General features: G+C 36.3%; 1 protein-coding gene across 3 annotated transcripts in view; it reads left to right on the plus strand.

The window, feature by feature from the left end:
* The first annotated feature begins 202 nt into the window (after positions 1–202).
* The window catches only part of DNAJC13 (DnaJ heat shock protein family (Hsp40) member C13), a 105,478-nt gene continuing 77,820 nt past the window's right edge, over positions 203–27,860 (plus strand). For 2 of the 3 annotated variants that reach the window (XR_016021284.1, XM_088798329.1), the window contains exons 1-2: positions 203–503; positions 21,929–22,009. Coding sequence is in view for 2 of the 3 variants with exons in the window: in XM_088798329.1 (XP_088654455.1) it covers positions 21,942–22,009 (68 nt within the window). In the remaining variant the exon portion in view is untranslated. Of the gene's footprint in view, positions 504–1,046; positions 1,170–21,928; positions 22,010–27,860 lie in introns of those variants that run through there. The other variant, XM_088798330.1, reaches the window with a different exon arrangement.

Raw genomic sequence — 27,860 nt, forward strand, 5'->3', positions numbered from 1 at the left:
GAGTCCTCCTCACGCGTGCGTGGACTCGGGATCCTACAGCCCGCCTCGCCATTCTGCGCATGTGTAACTGCTGGGGGACGGGAGGAGCGGCGGAACACGGAATTTCTGGGAAGGCGGTGAATGGGAAAGAGAGGGCGGGGAAATACATGCAAGGAGGCGGGGCAGGAGACCGAAGAGTTGAAATCAGCTGACCGGGTCTCGTGACAGCCTGGGCGGGGGCGACGCAAGCGTGTTAGAGCGCGGTCGCTCTAAGCCTGAGCGAAGATGGCGGCCCCCAGAGTGAGCCTCTAAGAGGCAGAGGGAGGAGGCGGAGGCTGAGGCGGAGGGGGCGGGGAGGCCGCGCTGCCGCGGCACCAGGAAACCGAGGCAGCGAAGCTACAGGGCACCGGCAGGGGAAAGGGGAAGTGGTGAGAGGGAGGAGGACGAAGTCGCCTCATCCCACTCTGGACGCAGAGCCCGTGGCGGGAGGAGCTCGGGCTGGAGCTTCTCCAGCCTCCTGCAAGGTAAACCACTCAGGGCACCAGATTCTGAGGCTCTGCCTTACCCGCTACCCTCGCCGCGGGGACTAGGGGGGCTAAGGGCAGGGAAAAGGAGGAATGGTGTCTTGGTCGCTGCAGCCTCCAGCTGCTAAGGAAAGCAGATTACCCTCCCCCCAGGCTGCTAGTCTTGTTTCTCTCGTCGGACCCCTCCGCCCCCGGAACCGACGGACGTTCGTCCTGGACTCTCCCTTGATCAGCCCCACCCCTCTCTTTGCTTTGTTTTCTGGTTTTCTACCCATCAGGGTCCCTCACTCCCTTCTGCACATCCTTCCCCACACACCCCTTATTCCCCTCTGGGCTCCGCCCTCGGGATTCCCTTCCAGCCTCCTAGTCTGAGCCCTCTTCCTGCTAGATGCTGGCAACTCCTGTTTCCTTGGGTCAGCAGCCCTCCCTACCCCACCACGTCCTGCAAGACTTTGACTTTCTTTGTTTAGCTTTGTTTCGTTTTGTTAAGAAATGGGGAGCACCCACGTCGTTTCTTCTCCAGTCTCTCCCTTTCCCCAAATCCAAGTTTTCCTCTAAGGCTTTTCCTTCCTGCAAAGTATCTTATTCACGGTGGCCTTTCCTCTGCTGCTCTGATTTTTGCCTCTGCGGGCCTTTGGAGTGGTAAAGTGAGATTTAGAAGCTCAGGTAAGTGGTTGTTAAACGCAGATTTGATTTAGTACACTTAAGGAGAGTGCCTTCCTAAATCGCCTCCTTATTGTAGGGTGTTCAGTTAACCACTCTTGTCTTGATAGTTTCCTTTATCAGTGGCTTGGGGGTGAGGGGGAGTAAAGAAAATCTCCCCCTAAGGTGGCGATGGTCTCCCAAAGTAATGATTTCCCCTCTCTGCTTTTCCCTTTGACCCCGCCCTGATTCCCCTCAAAAAGAAGGGCCATGCTGTTGCCTTTTCTCTCAAGGGCTTTAGTAGGGTTATTTTGAGCCTCTTGGAGTGTAGTGTCTTCGGAAAAAAATGAAGTTTCAGAATATTTCTTCAGGAACTGCCCCAGTGATTGTCTTTCTTACTGTATTTTTTTTATGGCTCTGATATATTTCTAGGTTTCAAAGTACTGTCTGCAGAGTTTGAGGAAATTGTTTGCAAGGGGTCAGGTTTTGTAGGGTGTTATTGCCAGTACTCTGAGTCTATGGGAATATGAAACAGGACTTGCCTAAAAAAAACAATAAATAAATAAATTTAGAAAACTCAGAAATTTGGTATCCTAAAAAGACTTGGTTTCACTCTTTTGATTTCTAGAAAGTGCTTTGTTTGACTTCATTTCACATAAAACATATGAACTTTGTTAACATTTTAAATGTACTATGAAACAATGTTTAAGCGGCTATGTTTCAAACTTGTGTTTTGCTATTAATATCACAATGAAATAAGATCTTGTTTAGATAATATTACATTATACTCCTAGATTGAAAATAGGAAGTGGAACATATAAGGGAGGAAAAGAGGAGTCAGGGAGTTATTAAGAGACATAAATGTAAAGAACCTTAAAGCTAGAGGTCGGGTTCATGGAAAATACCACTATTTGTATTCCACTGGGAAGCAATGGATATTCCTTTGTCTAACGTGTCAGTAATAAGTGTATAGTCCAACAAATACTAAGGTTATTGGTGAAGAAGTTGTGGAATCATGGAAAGCATGAGTTATTTGTAAGTTATTCACAAATAGAAGCTGGTGGCCTAGCTGGACTGAAACAATACTGGCTTTATTAAATTTGTAAAAAGGTTGATAGTGCAGTCTGTCTCTCAGTAGATACTAAATTGTGGTTGAAATAAAAAGCATCTGTTTTAATTAGTTTGGCTCTGTTCCGTAACCAGTTCTATTTACACAGATGAATTTGAGGTTTCCATTGCACATACCTTTCACCTGCTTTTCTGACTGAAGTACTTAAAATTAGTAAGATACAGGCATACCTTGTTTGACTGCACTTTATTGCTCTTCACAGATGTCGTATGTTTTACAAATTGAAGGCAAGATTGATTGTCCACCAGTAAAATGTTTACTACTCACTTGACTACAATAGCTTACTTGAGGTGATCTGGGACCGACCGAACCCTCAGTGTCTTGGAGTTACGCCTATAGGTGCAACACTGTGCAGCTAAACTGTAGCAAAAATTTGGTTACTACTAATAGTTTTAGGCGTAAATTGTGACTGCAGTGTTTAAAAGTGGTTAAAGGGGAGTAGTTTTGAAAGAGATCCTTTAAGTCAGTGCTTCTCAACTTTATCAGACCCCATAAAGACAGCCTTTTTATTCCGGTAATTTGTAACACCTCTTTTACTATCCTGAAATAGTTTATAAATAATATAACCACTGGCTTTGGCCCTGGGACAAAAGGAAGTTATGCTCCCACTATTACAGCAAAAAAGAACTGGACTGACTTCAAATTCATGACTTTTTTTTGAAATCTGTTAAAGAGCTGAGGCCACAGAGCAAACCACTGGCCCAAAATTTACGGAGAGAAAGAGTAGATAGGATAGGAGTTCACGTTCACCTTCGTTAGACACAACTGGATGCTGGTTAAGAGTTCAGCTATTAGGCTGGTGCAAAAGTAATTGCAGTTTTTGCAATTGTTTTTAACTTTTTAAACCGCAGTTACTTTTGCACCAACCTAATAGAATAGCTGACAAATTGATGAAGGCCTAGTGTACCTTCTTCCGATCTCTTTATCCACAAACCTCACGAGGTACTCCTAGAAAAGATTGGAAAAAGCCCTGGGGAGTGAGTGTCTGTTGTGGTGCTGACCTAGAGGAGGGCCATAGCAGCAGAGCTTTCAGGAGGGGCAAAAAACTCTACTGTGATTCTTCCCCTCTGTCTCCTCTATGGAACCAAAGCCTTAACCTGTTGAGGAACGGACATCTCTGTTGGCACTGTTGGTGAGCATTCATTGAGCTGGGGGAAGACGAGAAGGGGGAAAGAATCTTCTCTTGGTGAGGACTCACTGTCCCAAAATTGCAGCCAGGGGAAATAAGCTCACACCCCTGAGATGCAGGAACATAGAGTATGCCTAAGACTGAATGTTAATCAGAACTACAGAGACTGAATCCCTAACCCCCTGCCACCAGGTTAAGAAGGTTTACAAGTAACTGCAGAATACTACTAGGATCAGAACAAGATTATGCAAAGAGGCACAGCACGGAGAATCAAACAGACATTGCTTGAGTGAGCCACCCCCCACCCACGGCACAACCTTATTGTGCAGATATTTGAAGCCTGTGGTACACTGGGAGATAACCATAGCAACAGCAAATTATAAACCCAGCCCAACTCCTAAACAGATTAACTAACTCTCTGCACTAAAGACGTAGCAAAGAAAAGGCGTGCCCATTTCCAGTCACAGAAATTATTTATCTTCTCTCTTCTGTCTTATACAGCATGTCTAGCTTTCAACAAAAAATTGCACACAGAAGTCAAAAAACCATTCCCAAGGGAAAGAGCAACTTTTCAGAACTACAGTCTGATTAACACAGATGCTATTATCTGATAGAGAATTTAAAATAACTATGGTATGTTAAAGGTATGAACAGAAAAGTGGACAACATGTAAGATTAGATGGGTTGTTTTGGCTGAGAGATGGGAACTAAGAAACGATCAAAAGGAAATGCTGGAAATTTCATTACACAGTAAAGAGATGCAGAATGCCTTTGGGCTCATCAGTAGATTTGACACACCAAGGAAGAAATCAGTGCACTTTAGATGTCAGTAGGAATTAACCTACTGAAAAAAACAAAACGTCTAAAAAAGAACACAATAAGAGCTTGTGTTCTTTTTGTGTATGATATACACATAATACTCCAATTATGTGTATATCAAACATTTTAATATACACATAATTGGAATCTCAGAAGAAGAGAACAGAGCAGAAGAAATATTGAAATATTTAAGGAAATAACAGAATTTTCCAAAATTAATGTCAAACCACAGATCCAAGAAGCTTAGAGAACACCAAGCAGGATAAATACCTGCCCTCCCCAACCCAAACAAAACACACCTAGACATACTATATTCAAAGTGATGTAAGCAAAGGACCAAGAGAAAATCTTGAAGGTAGCCCAAGGAAAGAGAAATATTATATACAGAGGAACAAAGGTAAGAGTTAACAGCAGAGAAATACAAGCAAGATGACAATTAAGTGACAACTTTAAAGTACTGAAAGAAAAACAGCAAAAATACTTTCCAAAAATGAAGGCAAAAATATACTCTCAAAAGCCAACAGAAAGTATAATCTCTGAATTTACATGACAGGTGCATTCCTGGAAAATTACTTACATATTAAACTGAAAAATGTACTTTGTGATTTATACTTAATATAGAATTCTGGAATTAGTTAATTATAAGTAGGTTTTTATGCGAATGACCACTTGGATATTTGAAAATTGATTGAGGACGGTTCTTCGATCGATGGGACGGTCTTGTACATTGAGGGGTATCTAGCTCCAAGGGTTTCTAATAATAGTGTCTCTTAAGGGGTAGCATCCCACCCCAACCATTACTTTAGTTCAAAATTGTAATCAGTGGTTTTCAACACATTCTTCTACGTCAGCAGTGTTCACATGTTCAGCACATGCCAATCATGATTCTTAATCGTGGGCACTCCTTTGAGAATCACTGATTGAGGGTATGTCTTTGTAAGCAAGTAACTTAAGCCAAACATGGTTGTGATCATCTTTGCTAACTTAACACAGTTACCTGTGCAAAGGTACATTTAAGTGTGGTTCAGTCAATGCACATTTAATTTGCTAGTAGTTCTTTAAAAATGCTTTTAACTTTATTCAGTAGCCTACATATTTCAGTTTTACTTGTACTTTTATGGACTACTTATGAGGAAGAGTGATCTGTAAAACAACAAAGTCTAAAATCAGTGGGATTTTGTACTTTTAGCACTCTAAGCTGCCCTTAGAAGTAGACCACATTGCCTAAGCAGTGGTCACATGTTTAACACATGTGCATTGCCAATCTCTTTGTAATTGATCAGTAAGAATTTGATCTTTTGATAGGCAGATTGAAAGCAAAACCCCTAAAGCAATCTAAAATAATTATGTTAATGTTCTGATTTTGTCAACTATAATTACATACTTGACAAAATCAGAACATTAAAATAATTGAACATAATTGAAGCATCAATAAAGTTATGAATGTAGAAGACTTTCTAAAAGTTAATAAATTCTATACTAACTATATTAAAATTAAAATTTTCATACATGCATTTAAGACTCGTATTCCTTAGTCATTCAGTGCTATGGTTTTCTCTCTTCCTTCAAACTTCTAGTCAAGATAAGAATATACATATTTTGGATATTTATCAAACCTTAAAATAGATAAGTCCCCTCCTCCCCCCCACCTTAGAGCTTCTGGCTTTAGTTTTAAAAGTGGGATTTCCCTTTTTTTTAGTTCACTGATAGATTTGGGAGTGTTCTGTAAAGTGTGAAGACTGACAGAGGTAGGAATAATAGGGATATTTTGAAAAGAGCCAAACTAGGAACCTACATGTTACTGCTATTTTGTATTGGGTAAAAAGGAAATTGTAGCAGCTTAAACTCCTGTCTTCTACCAAGTGTAAGAGAATAATGTTTGGATATTAAAATGCTTACTGTAAAACTTGAAGTTGTATTATATGCTTAGGAAATTTTCTCTCCCACTATGCATTTACTATAGTGAGAGGAAAAACAGCTACCAGTTAAAACATGGCAATTGAAAAATCTCTTTTACCATTAGGGTCTATTTAGCACAAGATTATTAAGTGCCTGATTGTGAGCTGAAGAAGAGTTTATTGAACTAGTACATTTTGTTCTTGCATAAACCAAGTTAGCTTCAGAGATAAAATGAAACAAAAATTAGGTCTAAAAAGTTTCAAGAATCTATACAAACTAAAAATATGTACATGATCAATAGCATTAATTTCACTTAACTGGATACATTTCTTGGGTTTTTATCAGGAGAATAATTCAAGGCATTTTTAAGTTCTGGAAGGGGAAGAGTCATAATTGTGCCTCTTTCTTGGAAAAACTTAACTTTTGGTACAACAGATCCAGGCCTATTTTGTGAGAAATAAGAATTATTCCCTCATAAAATTAGCATACATATGATTAAAATTGGAAGAGATGGGTATCTTTTTCAATATTTGATTCATATTGAATAGAAAAGCCCAACAAAATTAACTGCTGTGATATGTATGCTTGCCCCTCTCCCCGTTAAGATATTATTAAGTGTTGTTTCAGATTTAGTGGTTACTTTTTAATTTCTCTTACCCTTTAATTTCATGAATATATATCCAGTTTCTAATAGGAAAGGGATAGATTTTTTTAAAAGAATGGGGGGAGGGTGGGACCTTAGATAATTTTGCTCTGATATTAAGGTGGTGGAAGTACTTTGTTGTGACAGACAATGCAAAAGTTTTAATATTATAACTTCTGGCCAGTTATTTGGGGATATGATGTCAGCTGAAATTTGATATTACCACTGGATTTCTCTCTTAACAGTATTTATCTCTGGAGTTACCAGATTTTTCAGTAAGAAAGCTAAGATGGGATGTGCTAAAACCTTACTTTGTGATCTGTTTTATAGCTGTTTAAAGATCTCTGTATGGGAGGTTATACATACCAATTTGTTGTTTATTTAAAAGGAAACGCTTTTGCCTATACTTGAGTTATAAAAACATGAAGCTAAAAGTTAAAAATTAAAAAAAGTTTAAAGTTTATAACAGTTGTCTTCCATACACAGCACATTTTATCTAAGATAGTCTAGTTGTAGCTTTTTAATCTGGTAAAAATTAATGCTCTGTTAACCATTTATATTTTTTACCTGTTACTTGAAACTGAGCTAACCTAGTTATGTAATTCACTCAGATTTTAATCCAGTTACAGATAAAACTAGGTCTTCAAGGAGCCAGTAATAAGGGATTCTCTCCTTGGTTATTACTTGGGATTAGCCTTTGTTTTAGCAATGGTTCTTCTTCCCCTTGCATTTTCAATAGGATATTCCTGTATGAGGAAGTATTAAGTTCATAAATTCTTATGTGAACAGCTACCGTATTTTCAGATGTAGTTTCACATTGTGGCAGACAAACAGTATTTTTATTGTAGGAAAGTTAGATGAAAAATAAAGGCAGAGGCAATTTTCCCCCAACATAAAAGTTGTCAACTACAGCCATTTGAAAGAACTTTACTTTAAGCACCCATATACTCACCTCCAAGATTTCACACTAACATTTTGTTATACTTGCTTTATCACATCTGTCCAACTTTCTGTCCATCTTAGTTTTTGATGCAGTTCAACACAAACTCATGTTTTTAATTCATTGAGAGCAAAGTTAATGATGGAAGAGTTTATTCTTTCATTTTATGGACTTAAAGTAGAAAAATTAGTATCAGATCTGCCCTCAGGAAGTTTTCATATGTGTTTAAAAATGAGTTCCAGTTGGTCATGCCAAATGTATGCTTTAAAGCAAATAGCCTTTATGAAGGCCAAGTCCTTCCTTCATTCACTAGTGTATTTTTTCTGCGTATACTCCTTCATTCCTGGCTAAATGAGTGCTCTGTTTGAGTACGTAACACAGGCCATCCACATACACTTAATTTTACTCTTTGTGCCAATTCTTTTGCTTTTAGCTGGACTGTAATCTGCTTGGGTGCTTGTGGTTGGAGTCCCTTCATCCTGCCTTTTGTTCTTAGTGTCAGTTTGATGCAGGCCTCTGCTCAGTGGACTCTCAAGTTCAGCAATTTTGTGTCAAAATGTCTGCTAAGAGATCATTCACATTTTATCCATAAATGATCTTAAATGGATTATTGTCAGTTTTATTGCCAGTCATAAATTAGATCACGTGAGAACATTAAATGTTGTTCGAAAGCATGAAGCGAGGAATTCATTGAAAAAGGTGAATGTAGTCAAAATGCCCATTGCCCTGAATTTTACTTTTTAATCCTTAGTACAGTCCTTACAAAAGAACAAACTGAGAAGTTGCAAAAAAGTTCTGTTGGTGTTGTAATATTGGGATATATAGAATGAAAACAACTGAAGCTGACTTGCAAAAAGAGGAGGTACTTTCATGGTGATTTAGTTACAACAAACCTGTACACTTGAGTTTTTCTCATAAAAAAAGAAGGGTAGGTCTTTGAGAATTTGAAGTGGGACACTATTCCAGGAATGAAGATGAAATTTAAGCCATTAGTTTGAACAGATAAATTCTTGCTAATTTGAATAGCATCTCAACAACTGGCAGGATGGCAAATGCTGACAATACAGCTGCTACCAAGATCTCATATGACAAGTTTTACATTGTTTTAGTTGGACAGTTTATTGTTAATTATAAAAATGTGCCGAAACGTCATAAAAATGGAGTGAAGTGAGCCTCTGGAAAAATGTGCCTATAAATGATTATTGCTGTGCCCTGTTTGATACTTGAGCTGTTTGATAATAAAAATTCCGAAGATTTTCATCGATATTAATGGGAATTATGATTGCATTAGAGTTTTTGCCTATGAGCAATTTTAGAACCACTTTTAAAGTTTATTAAATAAATACGTACAGAGAAAATATGGAATGGAGAGTAAATGATTTTTATGGGTTGAAGTTCTTTTTTCCAAGTTTCTCAAATATAGTTGTAGGCAAAAATAATAGTATTTTATAGGCATAAAGTTGAAATAAGGAGAAGCTTAAGCGTTAGGTTATAGTTGACAGGATAATCTTTTTAAATTCAGCTATTATCTTGGCCTTTTTTTTAACCCATATAATTGCATAGTTTTTTTGTTTGTTTGTTTTAGGTATACAAAACAGCATAGTGATTAGAAATTTATATAACTCACAGACTGATAACCCCAATAAGTCTATTACTCATCTGACATGCTACATAGTTATTACAACATTATTGACTGTATTCCCTATGATGTACTTTATATCCCTGTGACTATTTTTTTCATTATAGTTGACCTTCAATATTACTTGATGTTAGTTTCAGATGTACCACATAGTGGTTGGTTAGACATTTATATAATTTATGAAGTGATCTGTCCAATAAGTCTGGTATATATCTGACATTACACATAGTTTTTATATTATTGACTATATTCCTCTACATCTCCGTGACTATTTTAGAACTACCAATTTGTACTTTTTGTTCCCTTCAACTTTCTCACCCAGCCTCCCAACCTCTCTCCCATCTAATAACCATCAGTTTTTTTTCTCTGTATCTGTGGGTCTGGTTTTGCTTCGTTCATTTATTTTGTTCTTAAGAGTTGACAAATAAGTGAGATCATATGGTATTTGTCTTTCTCTGTCTAACTTATTTCACTTAGCATAATACTCTATAGGTCCATCCATGTGGTCACAAATGGTAAGATTTCGTTCTTTTTTATGGCAGAGTAATATTCTGTTGTGTATACTCATAGGTACCACAGTTTCTTTATGCAGTCGTCTATTGATGGACATTTCGGTTTCCATATCTTGGCTATTGTGAATAGCGCTGCAGTTCACACAGGGGTGCACATATCTTTTCGAATTAGTGTTTTGGATTTCTTTGGATAAATATCCAGGAATGGAATTGGTGGGTCATAAGGTAGTTCTGTTAATTTTTTCCGGAACCTCCATACTGTTTTCCATAGTGGCTGCACCATATGCAGCCAACACCAACAGTGCACAAGGGCTTCCTTTTCTCCACATCCTTGCCAACACTTGTTGTTTGTTGATTTTTGATGATAGCCATTCTGACAGGTGTGAGGTGATATCTCATTGTGGTTTTTGTTTGCATTTCTCTGATTAGTGATGTTGAGCGTCTTTTCATATGTCTATTGGCCATCTGTATGTCATGTGGAGAAATGTCTATTCAGGCCCTCTGCCCATTTTTTAATTGGATTGTTTGTTTTTTTGGTGTTGAGTTCTATGAGGTTTTTTTTAAATTGTGGATATTAATCCTTTATCACATGTATCATTGGCAAATACCTTCTCCCATTCAGTAGGATGTCTTTTTGTTTTGTTGATGGTTTCCTTTGCTGTGAAAAAGCTTTTTAGTTTCACGTAGTCCCATTTGTTTATTTTTTCTTTTGTTTCTTTTGTTTGAGGAGATGTATCGGTAAAAATATTACTAAGGGTAATGTCTGAGAATCTACTGGCTATGTTTTCTTCTACGAGTGTTATGGTTTTGGGTCTTACATTTAGGTCTTTAATCTGTTTTGAGTTTCTTCTTGTATATAGACAAAAAAGGAGTCCAGTTTCATTTTTTTTGTATGTATCTGTCCAATTTACCCAGCTCCATTTATTGAATAGATTGTCTTTACCCCATTGTATATTCTTGCCTCCTTTGTCATAGATTAAATGAGCATACAGACATGGATTTATTTCTGGGCTCTCTATTCCATTGATCTATGTGTCTGTTTTTATGCCAATACCATGCTGTTTTGATTACTATGACCTCGTAGTATAGTTTTATATCAGGGAACATGAATCCTTCAGCTTTGTTCTTCTTTCTCAAGATTGCCATGGCTATTCAGGGTCTTTTATGGTTCCATATAAATTTGAGGATTATTTCTTCTAGTTCTGTGAAAATGCCATTGGTATTTTGATAGGGATTGCATTGAATCTATAGATTGCTTTGGAGAGTATGGATATTTTAACTACATTAATTCTTTCTAGCCACAAACATGGTATATGCTTACATTTATTTGTATTTTTTTTAATTTCTCTCTCCAGTGTCTTATAATTTTCTGAGTTCAGGTCTTTTACTTCCTTGGTTAAATTTATTTCTAGGATTTTCTTTTTTTTATGAAATTGTAAATGGGATTGTTTTCTTAATTTCTGATAGTTCATTATTAGTGTATAAAATGCAGCTGATTTCTGAATATTAATTTTGTATCCTGTTACTTTACTAAATTTATTTATCAGTTCTAGTAGTTTTTTGGTGGAATCTTTGGGATTCTCTGTATATGAGGTGTGATAAAAAATGCAGTGAGTGTTAAAAAAGATTATTACAGTAAAAGACATTGTCATTAATCCCTCTCAAAATACTCCCCCACGCTTCAAACACACTTATCCCATCATTCCATCATTCTTGCCACTTTTTTTTTTAATTTAAATTTATTGGGGTGACAATTGTTAGTAAAATTACATAGATTTCAGGTGTACAATTCTGTATTACATCATCTATAAATCCCATTGTGTGTTCACCACCCAGAGTCAGTTCTCCTTCCATCACCATATATTTGATCCCCCTTACCCTCATCTCCCACCCTCTTGCCACTTTCTGAAGCAGTTCTGGAAGTCCTCTTTTGTGAGTGTCTTTAGTTGTGCGATGGTGGCTGCCTCGATGTCCTGAATCATTTTGACTTTGAGGAAGAGCCAGAAGTCGCACAGTGCCAGATCCGGTGAATAAGGTGCATGAGGATACACCGTTATTTTTTTATTTGACAGAAATTGCCATACCAGAAGCCATGTGTGACACGGAACATTGTCATAATGGAGGATGATTTACGGCACACTTTAAAACACATCTTCTCTCAACTGTAGCTCACACCTGACTAACTGCACTGAACAAGTTGAAACTTGTCAACACTGTTACTAAGGTTTGATGTGTCACTTCCCATATTGAAGATCCCTGCTTTTCTGTTGGATGGCACTCAGCAGCAGCATTCACCGTATTTTGTGATCACAACAGAAAGACTCCATGTCACATATCACTTCTCGCACAGCAGTTTCTGTCAAATAGAAACATTACCATATATCCTCATCCACCTTATTCCCTGGATCTGGCACCGTGACTTCTGGTCTTCCCAAAAGGCAAAATGACTGTGAACAGTAAGTGTTTTACATTGATTTAGGACATTGAGGCAGCCATGACAGCATGACTAGACTCTCGTGCAAGAGGACTTCCAGAACTGCTTCAGAGAGTGGCAAGAACCATAGGATAAGTGTGTTCGAAGTGAGGGGGAGTATTGTGAGGGGCATTAATGGCAATGTGTCTTTTACTGTAATAATTATTTAACCATTCAATGTATTGTTTGATCACACCTCGTATAGTATCATGTCATCTGCAAGTAATGACAGTTTTACTTCTTCCTTTCCAATTCGGGTGCCTTTTATTTCTTATCCCTGTTTGATTGCTGTGGTATATAGCTAGAAGTATGTTCAGTAAAAGTGATGAAAGTGGACTTCCTTCTCTGTTCCTGATCTTAAGGGGAATCCTTTTAGATTTTCCCTGTTTAGTATGATGTTATCTGTGGGTTTGTCATATATGATTGTTATTATGTTGAGATGTATTTCCTCTATTCCCACTTTGCTGAGAGCTTTTATCATAAATGGGTGCTGGATTTTGTCAAATGCCTTTTCTGCATTTATTGATTTGATCTTTGTTTTCATTTTGTTTATATGGTGTGTCATGTTAATTGATTTGCAGATATTAAACCAACCTTGCATACCAGGAATAAATCTCACTCGATCGTGGTGTATGATTTTTTAAATTTATTGCTGCATTCAGTTTGCTAATATTTTGTTGAGGCTGTTTGCATCTATGTTCATGGATATTGGCCTGTAGTTTTCTTTTTTTGTAATTTTTTTGTTTGGTTTTGAAGTCAGAGTAATGGTGGTCTCATGGAATGAGCTTGATAGCCTCCCCTTTTCTTGAATTTTTTTGGAATAGTTTGAGAAGAATAGATGTTAATGCTTTTTCAGTGTTTAGTAAAATTCACCTGTGAAGCTATTTTGTCCAGGACTTTTGTCTGTTGGGAGCTTGTTGATTACTGAGTCGATTTCTTTAGTAGTAATTGTTCTGTTTAGATTTTCTGTTTTTGGAAGGTTGTATGATTCTAGGAATTTAGCCATTTCTTCCAGATTGTCTGATTTGTTGGTGTATAATTGCTTGTAGTATTTTCTTAAAATTTTTTGTATTTCTATGGTGTTCATTGTCACTTCTCTTTTATTTATTTGATTCCTTTTTTTCTTGATGAATCTGGTTAAAAGTTTATCAATTTTATTTATCTTTTCAACAAACCATCTCTTGGTGTCATTGATCTTTTACACTGTTTTTTTAACCTCTGTTTTATTTATTTCCACTCTGATCTTTCTTATTTCTTTCCTTCTACTCAATTTGGGCTTTGTTTACTCTTCTTTTTCCAATTCCCTTAGACATAAAGTTAGATTGCCTATTTCAGATTTTTCTTGTTTCTTGAAGTATGCCTGCATTGCTATGAATTTCCCTCTTAGGACTACTTTCACTGTGTCCCATAAATTTTGGGTCATTGTGTTATCATTTTTTGTTTGTCTGAAGGTATCTTTTGAATTCTTCCTTGATCTCATTGTTAACCCATTCATTATTCAGTAGCATGTTATTTAGGCTCTGTGTGTTTGTGTTTTCAGTTTTTTTCTTGTAGTTGATTGCTAGTTTCATACCGTTGTGGTTATGGGCAGAGAAGACACTGGTCAGAGAAGATTGATATGATTTCAGTCTTCTTAAATTTATTGAGACTTGTTTTGTGGCCTAACATGTGGTCTGTCTTGGAAAGTGATTTGTGTGCACTTGAAAAGAATGTATATTCTGCTTTGGGGTGAAATGCTCTAAAAATACCAATTAAATCCATCTGGTCTAGTGTGTCATTTAAGGCTGCTGTTCCTTGTTGATTTTTTTATCTGGAAGATCTGTCCTTTGGTGTCAGCAGGGTGTTAAAGTCCCCTACTATAATTGTGTTACTGTCGATCTCTCCCTTTATATAAGTCAGTATTTGTTTTAAATATTTAGGTGCTCATATATTAGACTATAGATGTTTATTAGGGTTATGTACTCTTGTTGGATCGATTCCTTTATCATTATGTAATGTCCTTCCTTGTCTTTTATTATAGTCTTCATTTTAAAATCCGTTTTGTCTGATAATAAGTTTGCTATCCCAGTTTTTTGTTTGTTTGTTTCCATTTGCATAGAAATATCTTTTTTTCCATCCCTTTACTTTCAGTCTGTGTGTGTCTTTTGATCTGAGGTGGGTCTTTTGTAGATAACATATGAGTACCTGTGGGTCTTTTTTTTTATCCATTTAGCTACCCTATGTCTTTTGATTGGAGCATTTAATCCGTTTACATTTAAAATGATTATTAATAGCTATATAGTTATTTCCATTTTATTCATATTTTTAATCTTCTTTTGTTTCTTTTCCCCCTTCTTGTTCTTAAAGAAGTCCTTTTAACATATCATGGAATATTGGCTTGGTAGTAATGAATTCCTTTAGCTTTTTCTTGTCTGGGGAGCTCTTTATCGCTCCTTTTATTTTATTTTATTTTATTTTATTTTATTTATTTATTTATTTATAAAAATATTTTATTGGGGAAGGGGAATAGGACTTATATTGGGGAAGTGTGTACTTCCAGGCCTTTTTTCCAAGTCAAGTTTTGTTGTCCTTTCAATCTTAGTTGTGGAGGGCGCAGCTCAGCTCCAGATCCAGTCGCCGTTTCTAGTTGCAGGGGGCACAGCCCACCATCCCTTGCGGGAGTCGAACCGGCAACCTTGTGGTTGAGAGGACGCACTCCAACCAACTGAGCCATCCGGGAGCTCAGTGGCAGCTCAGGTCAAGGTGCCGTGTTCAATCTTAGTTGCAGGGGGCGCTGCCCACCGGGATTGCCGGACTCAAGGAATTGAACTGGCAACCTTGTGGTTGAGAGCCCACTGTCCCATGTGGGAATTGAACCGGCAGCCTTTGAAGTTAGGAGCATGGAGCTCTAACCGCCTGAGCCCCCGGGCCGGCCCCCTCTCCTTTGATTTTAAATGATAGCCTTGCTTGGTAGAGTAGTCTCGGTTGTAGGTCTTTGCTTTTCATCACTTTGAATATTTCCTGCCAGTCCTTTCTGGCCTGCAAAGTTTCTGCTGAGAAATCAGTTGATAGTCATATTGGAGCTCCCTTGTAAGTAACTAGTTGTCTTTCACTTGCTGCTTTTTGGATTCTCTTTGTCTTTAACCTTTGGCATTTTAGTTATAGTGTGTCTTGGTGTGGGCCTATTTGGGTTCATCTTGTATAGGGCTCTCTGTGCTTCTTGGGCTTGAATATCCATTTCCTATGCCAGGTTAGGGAAGGTTTCCGTCATCATTTCTTCAGATAGGTTTTCAGTTCCTTGCTCCCTCTCTTCTCCTTCTGGTCCTCCTATGATGTGAATGTTATTATACTTGATGTTGTCCCAGAGGTCCCTTAAAGTATGTTCTTTTTTGTTTTCTTGCCCGATGTTATAGATATATTTTTCTTTTAAATACGTTTTAGGAAAGATAAATTATAAATAATAAAATAATACCCTCATGTACTCCACCCAGAATTATGACATATTGGTATAGTTATTTTTGAATGAGCAGGTAAAAACTGTGAATACTGATTAAATCAATAGAACACTGTACTTTTGAAGGTAGATATTCTAGGTGATATACATTGACTAGTACAAGGATTGAAATTAATAGATAAAAGACTTAAAAAGGATCAAGTAGATTAATAATGATAACTTTCCCCCCAAAATGCCTTATGATGTACAGGGGGCTGTAAGTAATTTTGAAAATGAAAGAGGTCTTAGAAATACTCAGAACAACTATTGCATGTCTGGGGTAGTGTATTTAAAGTAGTGTAATGATTATTATGATTGCAGTTAGTAGATTTGAGTGCTTATTTATAGTACCTTTGAGACAGGTACTGTCATTCTTATTTTGTAGATGAACTGTGATTCCAGGAAGAAACTTGTGTTCCAAGTCATAAATAAATGGCAGTTATTACTAGTCTGTCTTTGGACATAAGTAATGCTTTTAAAATTCACCACCCTTACCTTAGTGATAGATTGAATATTAAAACTACTTCAGTGTATATATTAATGTAGCTTCTTGTGCTAGTTGTTAATTAACTTTAGTGTGTGGAATAGCAGCTCTGGTATCTATACTACAGGGAGGTGTTCCACGTCAGCCTTGCACATTGAATTATCACTTGAGCACTACGCTTGGCAGACCCTTCGGTTTGCCTTCTTTCATTTTCCAGTGGTTCTCTTGAAGTTGTTCTCTCCCTTTGAATGCACAGTATGAATATTCTGTTTGTTTTGAACACTGTTTAAAAACATTTTAAAGCTTATCTATTGAGAGAAATATTTTGACAGTTTATTTTTTAGATGGTAGAGTTTTTCACTATTGGAGCCTTCATTTTTCTTTATTTTCTTTTGCCCAGTGTTGCATTATGATAATTTGTTTCACAGCTTGAAATTGTGTGTTTCAAAGTTGTCTCCAACAAGTGCCTAGTCATATTTCCAGGTGAAGATAAATAATTGGAATTAGTTCTAAATTAATCTAGGAATGTGCTGTCAAATGATAGATAAATCTATAATTACATGGTCAGAATGCATTTATTTTGGTTTCCTAAATTTGAGGGGTGGTATTATAGTTTAGGTTAAGAATGTGGAGTGTGGAGTTAAGCAGGTTGAGTATAAGCCTGGTCCAACCACTTGCGAGCTGTGTGACCTTAGAGAAGTGATTTAATTTCTCTAACTCATTTTTCCTGTCAATCAAGTGGAGGTAATTATACCTGTATCATGGTGTTGTTATGGGGACAGAATGAGATAAATGTGTGGTAGAGGCCTGGCATAATAATTAATGTGATGAGTATTCAATGAAAACTAGTTGATTTTAGGACATGCCATAAATATTTTGGTTAGGGTCACCTAGCCTCAGTTTTATCGTAACCTTTACTGAGGGTTCAAAATGGAAAAGCATTATCTTGATTTCCATTTTGAGTCTACGCAGACACTGATAATAGCATTGAATTATCCCTTTATGTCTGGGGTTGACTGCTACTTAGGCAAGTATCTCCTCCCTCTCTTAATCTCTCAGAAATACCCCTACCTAAATATAACATGGCTGAAAGCAAGCTTTTCAGGTAGAGGAGTAATTTTGTGCCATAAAGTGCACTTCCATTTACTAGCCTGTTTATAGTGGTTATTATTCAGGATTGGATGCAGAATATTCTGCAATATCACTTGTTTCTTAAAATCGTAGAGCCAATTAACAGGTGTGCTGATTTTGGCCGTAGGAACTTCTGTTGACTTCCAGAGAAGTGAAGTAGTTTTTAAGTCCTGCATTGTATTTTTCTGTCAGCATTGTAATCTGCAGCAGGAATACAGTATTTCTTCTAACAGGCCAGGTAGGTAGTCAGTAGTTTGTTTTTTGTGGGTTATTTTTTTTTTAATTTTGAAATTTTTATTTTATCGTGATGACAGCACTTAACATGAAACCTACCCTCTTAACAGATTTTTAAGTGTAAAATACAGTATTGTTAGATATATGCACAGTGCTGTACAGCAGTTGTCTAGAATTTATTCATCTTGCTTATTCCTCATTTCCGCCTCACCCCAGTCTTTGGCAACCACCATTCTATTCTCTGCTTCTATGAGTTTGACTGTTTTAGATAATTCATATAAAGTGGAATCATGCAGTGTTTGTCCTTCTATGGTAGCTTATTTCACTTAGCGTAATGCTGGCAAGTTTCACCCATGTTGTTGCCTATTGCAGGATTTCCTTTTTAAAGGCTGAATAATATATATATATATATATATATTTATTTATTTATTATTATTATTATTATTAAGTTTTTCTTTATCCATTCATCCCTTGGTGGACATTTAGGTTGTTTCCACGTCTTGGCTGTTATGAATAATACTGCAGTGAATATGGGAGCGAGTGCTATCTCTTTGAGATCCTAATTTCAGTTCTTTTGGATACCCAGAAGTTTGATTGCTGGATAATATAGTAGTTCTATTTCTGATTTTTCGAGGAACTTCCATACTGTTTTCCATAGCAGCTGCACCATTTTGCATGCCCACCAACAGTGTACAAAGGTTCCAATTTCTCTACATCCTCACCAAAACTTGCTGTCTTTTGTTGTAGACAAAAGACATCCTAACAGGTGAGGTGGCAGCACCCTTTTGAGTTGCATTTCCTTGATAGTGACATTGAACATCTTTTCATATACATTTTGGCCAATTTGTATGTTTTCTAGTTGTTTAATTTTATATCGATGTGTTACATCTTCTCTCTCTTTCTCCTTTTATCTATTCTAACCTAAGAACTCTGGAATCTGGTGCTTTTATCAGCCCCAAGTTGATAGGTCCCCAAAAAGTTGTAGATAAGCTTTCTTGATGTAAAACTTATTTTAACTTTCCTGCTAAAAGATTTGTTTGAATTACATATTCCCTCAAATCAGTGATACCTCTGAGATCATTCTTTAGGGTATTTTTTTATTCTTAAATTTGCTTTGTTGTTGTGAGATTATTTGCTTCTCTCCGCCCCCTCCCCCCACCCAAACCCCTCTGGATTTATTAGGCATTTCTTTATTCCTTCTGAGTCATACCCTAAGTTCTTTGTGAATGTCATTTAAAAATCTGTATTGTTTTTCTCTCTCTTTTGTTTTAAAGTTCTTTAATGATATAGGCAGTCTTCACTCACATGTTTTTTCCTTGCAAGTTTTCCCAAGATAGGCCTGTGGTACAGTCAGTCATTCCAATATCTTAAATTATGGATGAGAAATCCAGACTCCACTCTTCAATACCAGCCATTCACTATCTCTGTCCTTTTTTTTTTTTGAAGTGTTCCAATCTTCAGTTATAGTATATAAAGGAAAAAATATCTGTAGACCTATATTTTTGACTTTTGGGGCACATTCTCAGAGATCCTAAGTTTCATTTTAGCAATATCATTTACCACAAATGATTCCAAAGGCAGGAATAATATTTGCTGGTTTAATACCTCTTGGTTGATTCTCTGTGTCATCCCAGATACACAATCCAGGGGAAAAAAAAAAAAAAAAACAACAACACACCAACTGACAGGACTATATTTAGCTGTCTCCATACATACTCCGAGAAAGATGTCTGTTGACTGTTAAGAGGAATTTCCTTTCTGGTGACAGTAAAGCTTTCTTTAAATGTGCTGTTACTTGTGATTCTCTTACTATTCCTCAGAGCTCGAACTGATGCTTTTCTGGAAAGTTTGACAAAACCTTATTTTGGGAGAACCTCTTAGAACGTCAGGTTTGAAGTGGCCATGGGCTTGCTGCATTTTATTCATTCACATACTTACTGAACACCTGTTTTGTGTCAGGTACTCTTGTAGGCTCTGGGGACAGACACACACACTATGTCTATATATATACATCTATGTCATCTATCTATCTACTTATCTATCTATCTAACTATCTAGATAGCTTAACAGACAAAAACACCTTTCTGGGTATTCTGGTAGGATTAGATGAATAATAAATTGCACATTAAACTATAAAAGGTGCCAGGGAGGAAAAAAGAGCAGGTGTCAGAGGGAATAGAGAGTATGGAATGAGGCGGGTGGTTATAATTTGAAACAAGATAGGGTAGACCTTATTTTAAAGGTGATATTTGAACACAGAATCAAAGGAGGTGAAGGTATGAGCTATATAGATACGTAGAGGAAGAGTGCTCTACATAAAGTACAGAGGTCCTTACTAATGTGCTCATACAAAAACAAGTAGGAATGAAGAAAGCAATTTCAAAACAGGTGTCTTTAAAATTGTTTTTGTCACTCAGGTATATATGCGAGAGAAATGAAAATATTCACACAAAACGAATGTTCAGAGCAGCGTGATTGATAATAGCCAAAAGATAGAAGCAACACACATGTCCATCAACTGATGGATGGATAAACAAAATGTCATATTATGTATACAGTAGAAGGAAACTAATCCATGCCACAGTGTGGATAAACTGAAAATGTTATGCTAAGTGAAAGAAGCCAGTCACAAAGACCACATCTTGTATGATTCCTGTCATATGAGATGTCCAAAATAGGTCAGTCCATAGTGACAAAAAGTAGACTAGTGGTTGCCAGGTGCTGGGAGTGAAGGGGAATGGGGAGGGACTGCTGGGAGGCTTTCTTTTTGGGGTGATAAAAGTGTTCTAAAAATAGCAGTGTTAGTTGTAGAACTCTGAACAACCCTTGAATTGTACACTTTAAAGTGGTGAAATTTATGGTTTGTGAACTGTCTCAAAAAGCTGTTACAAAAATATTTTTTAAATAAAATGATTTTATTCTAATTATGAAAAGAATACTTGCTTGTTAAAAAAAAATTAGACCAGTGTATAAAGATTTAAACAAAACGAAAACAAAAAAAGAAAGAAAAGGTTAAGTGAATCACAATTCCAACCATTCAGTTTGCATTATTGACACTTTGGTATGTATCTTAAAATATTTTTTAGAGTACATTTCTAATTACTGAGGGTAGGAAGAAATAGCCAAGTCACAAAAGAAGAAACAAATGACCATATTCATTTTAAACTTTTATTCACTATGAAACAAATGTAGTATTTTCAAAATTTATCGTCAGTCTTTCCTTAGTAGCCAGTTCAAACAATTTATCCTGTAAACTTAGCTAAATTTAAATTTTTTAATGAAATAAATGGATTTTGGATTTAATGCATTTCAGGATTATAGTCAACAAACTAATCTTAAAGTACTACATGTAACACGGCTCCTCTGCATGAGGCCGGCAGGAAGCTCACACCAGGTGTGAGTCAGCACACAAGTTTGACGGTCCTGAACGGTTCTACATCCTATTTAAGCAGAGGAGTTCACTAACCAAACCTGCCACAAACGTTTCTAAGCACATACTCTCCATTTCTGCAGTTCTCGTTATAGGCATACAATGGAATACCATGTAGCCTTAAAAATCATATTCTCAGAATATTTAATTCCATGGGAAAAGGTTCACGTTCTGTGAAAACGGGGTAAGCTGTATAAATAACAATCTCAGTTTTGTTTTGTTTTTTTAAAAACAACAATAACAAAAAAACAACAAAACCTTTTTTTCCTAAATAGAAGAATGGAGGCTAGAATGATTATCTTTGAATGTGAGGGTGAAAGATTATTTGTGAACATTTTAGATTTCTTACCATGGACATGCATTACTTTTATAATGAGAATATTGTAATTTTTAAGTTAAGTCTTATTTACAATAGGTTCCCTTTAAAGTGACAGTGACAGCAAAATGGCTGGCACTTAGCAACTCAACAACCTTTTCATGTTGGTTTGACACTTGGTGAACATTTTCAGGTGCCTATTATGTGCCAAGACATTGTTTGGCAATGTGAGATTTAAAGATTCATTTACTTGAACATTTCTTATAAGAGTCTCTTAACTTGGGAGGTTAACAGAGGGCAATTCTTGCCCTCAGGAAACCCAGTGCAGTGGAGGAGAGCAGGCAATCACAATATGGTGGCCGTGACAAATAGGCGAATGGACAGTCCCAGTCCTTGAAAACCTTATGGTCGTGTGGAAGAAATTGTGCCTTAAGATCACTACCATATGGCAGGCTATGAAAGTCTGGGGTGGGAGATTCAGGAAAAACTAAGTTTGACATTGTACTAAGTTCACCCATATTTTTCTCTTCTAGGTTTCAGCACAAAATGAACATAATTAGGGAAAATAAGGATTTGGCCTGTTTCTACACAACAAAACATTCATGGAGGGGGAAGTAAGTATTTCTGTCGGTTTTATTTTCCTGTGTTTCTATAAAGTATCATTTTAAACAGTACTCCATCAATGTGTTGAGTAGAGCCCCACAACTCCGTAATAACCATTCAGCCCGTCTGCTCTGAAAAGCATATGTGCATATTTTAAATGCAAATGCTGCATTTAGAATAAATTGTTCTTTTTTTCTTTTGACACTTCTGGCTTTCTGTGTCTGTGCTGGGAAGGAGTTTGGTAAGAATTAAAAGTAACAATTACAAGTAAACCAATTATCCACCCTCTTGGATGCTATCCATTAATGATGAGGTTGTGCAGTTGTAGCAGAGTGTTAACGCCACAACTGAATCGCCCAGAGACCAGCCTGTGTGTGATCCACGCATTCTCATACCCATTTGACTGTCAGAGGAAACAGGCCAATAGTGCGTTTTGTAATCTTTCTTTAGGCTTGTAATGAAGCTTACAAATTGGGCTTGACCTTTTCTTTTCCTTGGGAGGGGCTAGTGACATTTTTTAGTAGTTTGCCTAATCAGACCCTGGTGTAGATGCTTGTTTCTTTTTTATAAAATGGATGGTAATTCCTGCCCCTCAAATTGCTGGAAAGATTAAATGACGTGATAATAGAATGTGTGAGGGTTTTTAAACTATGCCTTAAATACGTTGAGTATTCAATGAATGGCACCTGCTGAGCACTAAAAAAAAATTTAGTCTCTGGTCCTTTTGAATAGTAATAAGTAGCATGGTGTGCCACACTTCGACAAATAGGTGACCGCTTCAGATGAGGCCTCAGGTAGATAAAACATGACCTGGGCACAAAGCCAATAACTAGTTTTTATTCTTTTCATTTTTTAGGTAATATTGTGGTAGCTTCTTAGAATGGTGCAATATCTGAATTCTGTAGTGTTTCTGGTTTGCAGTGGCAAACTGACTATAATTTTGAAAGATTTGAGTGTTTCATTTTCTTTCCTTTTAGTTTAGTAGCTCAATTGTATGAGCTCCTAAATTAACATAATTGTTACCCTTGTAGAATTCTTGTAATGAAGTTTTTTCTTTAGTTAATTTCATTGAGCGAAGTTAGAGAGAAAACTAGCGTATGAGTCTCTTTAGTTCTTTGAAGCAGCCTTAAAAAACTTGTATATTTAAGTGATTCTTTCTCCTCAAGTGGTAGATTGCTCTGATCATCATAATATAACTTCTGTTTTTAATATAATTATAGTATTCATTCCAAAGAACAAACTTACTGTAATACTTTTTGCTTTGTGAGCTTGTCAGTAATTGTTATCATCTGGAAAATTTTTTTAATGTTCTTAGAAAGTAGTGACTAAGACAGTCCTTTTTTCTTTTTTGTAATAATTTGGAGAAGAATAATTTCTGTGCACTCAGCATAATTCCTTGCTTCCATCATTCATACCTTGAAACTTTTTGTTTTTATAATAGCTTTTGTAAGATATAATTTACATAATATAAAATTCATCCTTTTAAAGGGTACAATTTAGTGGTTTTTATTATACTGTATAGTTTTGAACCATATTGTAAAGTTCTCAGAACACTTTCATAACCACCCAAAAAAAATGTCCTCTAAAATATTAGCAATTACTTCCCTTTTCCCCTCTCCCCAGCATCTGGCAGTTACTAATCTACTTTCTGTCTCTGGATTTCTTTATTTGGGACATCTCATATAAATGGAATCATACAAGATACGGCCTTTTGTGACTGACTTCTTTAACTTAGCATAATGTTTTCAAGGTTCATCCTTGTTGTAGCATGTATCAGTGCTTCATTTCTTTTTATTGCCAGATGATCTATTGTATGGATAAACCACATTTTGTTTATCCATTCACCACTTGATGGACATTTGTATTTTTCCACATTTTTACTATTATGAATAATGCTGCTATAAATATTCATGTACAAGTTTATGGGTAAAGCTATACTTCAAATCTCTTGGGTATACGTAGGAGTGGAATTGATGTTATATGGAGTTATGTAGTGTTACCAGGTAAATCTGTGTTTCACTTTTTGAGGAAGAGCTAAACTATTTTCCAAAGTGGCTGCATCATTTTACAGTCCTACCATCAGTATATGAGGATTCCCCTTTCTCCACATCCTTACCAATACTTGTTATTGTCTGTCTTAATTTTAACCATCCTAGTGGGTATGAAGTGGTACCTTTTAGTTTTGATTTGCATTTCCGTTATGACTAAGATGTCGAGTAATTTTTGATGTGCTTCTTGGCCATTTGTGTATTTTTCATGAAATGTCTATTCAAATCATTTACCCATTTTTAAATTGGGTTATTTCTTTTTATTGTTGAGATATAAGAGTTCTTGATATAGTATAGATACAAGTCCCTTATCAGATAGATGATTTGCATATATTTTCTCGTATTCTGTGGGTTGTCTTTTCACTTTCTTAATGATATCCTTTGAAGCAGTTATAAATTTTGATGAAATCCAATTTATTTTCTTTTGCCATTTGTGCTTTTGGTGTCATATTATCTAAGAAGCCATTACCTAATCTAAGGTCTCAAAGATTTACTCCTATGTTTTCTTCTAAGAGGTTTTTTTATAGGTTTGATTTTAGGTTAATTTTTGTATATAGTATGAATTAGGCATCCTGCTTCATTCTTTTGCATGTGGATATCCAGTTGTCCCAGCACTATTTATTGAAAAGATTATTCTTTCTCCATTGAGTTGTTTTGACATCCTCGTCAAAAAGCAGTTGACCATAAATATAAGTGTAAAAGTTTATTCCTGAATTCTCAATTCTGTTCCGTTGACCTCTGTGCCTGTCCTTACGCCAGTACCATACTGTCTTGATTGCTATAGCTTTGTACTGTTAGGAAGTTTGAGGTTCCAGCTTTGTTCATTTTCAAGATTAGTTTGGCTGTCCTTGGTCTCTTGCGTTTTCATATAAACTTTAGAGTCAGCTAGTCAGTTTTACAAAAAAAGCAACTGGTATTTTGATAGCGATTGCACTGAATCTGTAGATTAATTAGGGGAATATTATCACCTTAACAACATTAATTCTTCTGATCCATGAACATGGGATGTCTTTCCATTTATTTAGACCTTTCAAAATTTTTTCAACAGTGTTTTTGTTGTTTTCACAAATACATACCTTGAAGCTTTTAACTTCTTAAAGGTCCTACATTTTCCAGATAGTGATTGTTATTTCATTAGGTCATGCCGTTATGTAGCACTGAAACTTTTATTATACTTAACCTATTTATGTGGCCAATTCTAATCTAAGTTTAAAGTATTTCTTGTCAATCCTAATGTAAAAAATAAATGGCCAATGTTAAAAATTTTCTGTTGTTTCAGAGTTGCTAATTGAACCTTCTTTCTAGAAACAGGTCTGTATACAACAAAATTTGCATGGAATTTTGGGAACGCTCCTCAATTTTAAGACGCTCCATATCCATATATGAGTATATATATATTGTATATAATATATGTATATTCACTATACACATGCACACGCACACGCACACACAGCCAAACAAAATGTATACACATTTTAAGAAAGGAAGAAACTTCAGTAAAGTTACGCGGATGGTAGCCACTTTGAGCACCTCTTGTAATTGCAGAAGTCAAACATGACTTGTATTCATCTTTTGTTACCAGTATATATTGAGTATTACAATTTTAATACAGGTTTTTCCTTTCTTAAAATTTGTATACATTTTTTTAGCACCGTGTGTGTGTGTGTGTGTGTGTGTGTGTGTATTCCCAATCCAACCCCAACATTTCAGTAATATATTATTGGTAGTGGAAGTAAAGATGAATAAATATTTTTCTTTCTTTAATATGCCTAAATTAAGGTAACTCCTCCAGATATTTCCCTTGTCAACAAAAGTAATTTCAAGCCTAAAGAAAGGTTTAAAGAGTTCATTTGAGCCAAGGTTTGGGGCCAGTCTTGAAAGCGAAATCTCAAAGGATTGAGAAAATGCTCTAGGGAGTGAGTACCTGTTTTGCAGTTTATTTTATACATTAGAATCAAAAGAGAAGATATGAGAAAGGTTACATGAAATTCATTGATGGTAAATTAGGGAGGTGGGAAAAAGTAAAGTGGGGAAATTTCTAGGACTGGATGAAAAGTAAAATGGAGAGATACATACTTCTTTTGCATCGATGGCTGCAGGATAGTTAACATTTAACATCCATCGTTTACAGAGGTGTGCAGGTAAAAGATAATAAAGAGCAATGTTGGGGATGTCTTGCTGGTACCAGGGATGTTTATCTTTGAAGGTCTGGAAAAGAGATCATTTTAACATTTTCACTGTGTTATTCTAGGTGCACAAAAATAATGGCTAGGGCTTGTTTAAGATAGAGGTTAATCAGTCGTATAGGCCTTAGGCTGTGACTTCCCATCATACATAACCTGCCCAGTTAGGAATTTTTTATGATCAAAACATCACTTTTTTGTTCATACCCTTGAGGATATTCATGTGACCCATTTTATTTTACCTTTGTAATAGTTTTCATGGGTCTCACTTTGCAGCCACTACTTGTGCACTTAGTAAGTCAGGTCTGTTCACCATCAACATAGACTCTGAGCTTGCAAAGTAGCCTTTGTTTTATGCTTGCCATTTCCCACTTGTAAAGCACATAATTAAATTGTTTGTTCTGGAAGGGGGAGTAGATTTCAGGGGTAAAAAGTACTTTTCTTTCACAAAGGAGCAGTTTCCTTTTTGGCCTAAGCAAGCCATTTCCGATCGGAAGGAAGAGACATACGTTTCAGTTAAAGCAAGCAGTGCAGATTCATTGTGGAAAACTTCAGAGTAATGTTGAAAACACAGGTTCTTAATTTTTTCTGGGTGGAAATTATAAGTAAAATCTATCTGTGAATCACTTTAATATTTTCATACGTTTATTGTAGCAAATGCTCTGAATTTAAGAATAGTGTTTTAGTATTTGAACAGGATTTTAACTTCAGTACGTTGGGATGTGTGGTGATCAATCTATGAAATTCAATGGCAGAGGCCCACATTCATAGATAGTCTGCCTAATGCCTAGTTAGAGGAAATTGAGAGAAGAGTTGAGGGAAAATGAAATTCGTGAATTTCTGAGACCTTTCTTGTAAGTAGTAACAGAATTCTTCCAGAGAAGAGATAATCTTCTCTTTAGCTGCCTGGCGTTTACATACCTCGCCACCCTCTGATAACCCTAGGAATCCTGAGTGAGTTTGGCTTTTTCCCCCCATTGCTTTATTGACCCTAGCTTTTGACCTTGCCAGCTTCTAAACCTTAGATAAGTCTATACTGAATTCTTTTTGTGTTTTCTTTGGGTAACTCTTAGTAATTATTATCAGGCAATCTGGGATTTGAACATCTTTTACCCAGAAGTGCAAATAGTATCACATCTGCTTTATAGGAATTTTATATTTTATACACAATGTTGTATTAAAAGCCAGCTCCAGCAGCAAAGGTAGTCTGTTCAACACATGATGCTGGAACACTTGGACATTACATGCAAATTTTTCTAATGCAGTTTCACTTTTATCATTATGAATTCTTTTCTCTCTTCTAAAGGATTATTGATACCCAAATGTTTTTTCTCCTTGAGATGTTACTTTAAGTGAAGGAAGCAAAGTGAGAAGTGAAAATTGCTTGTCTGTGGTATAGGCTTCCTACTTCCATAAAATTGCAACACTTAAAAATGTAATAGGTAGTAGTTGCTTAAGTAGAAATGGTTAAGATTCCAGAATATGGCTCTGACTGACCAGTCACAGCTATTCCTTCTTTTGTATCATGGTTTTGTTACAAGGATATTTTGAAAGAATTAGTAGTGTGCAGTGTCTTTTTTATTTTTTAATAGAAACTTTCTTTTTAGAATCTTGGGATCCTCACGTAGTGC

The sequence above is a fragment of the Rhinolophus sinicus genome, chromosome 5, assembly GCF_057876585.1.
Source record: "Rhinolophus sinicus isolate RSI-liver-muscle chromosome 5, RSI-T2T, whole genome shotgun sequence".
Taxonomy (NCBI): Eukaryota; Metazoa; Chordata; class Mammalia; order Chiroptera; family Rhinolophidae; genus Rhinolophus; species Rhinolophus sinicus.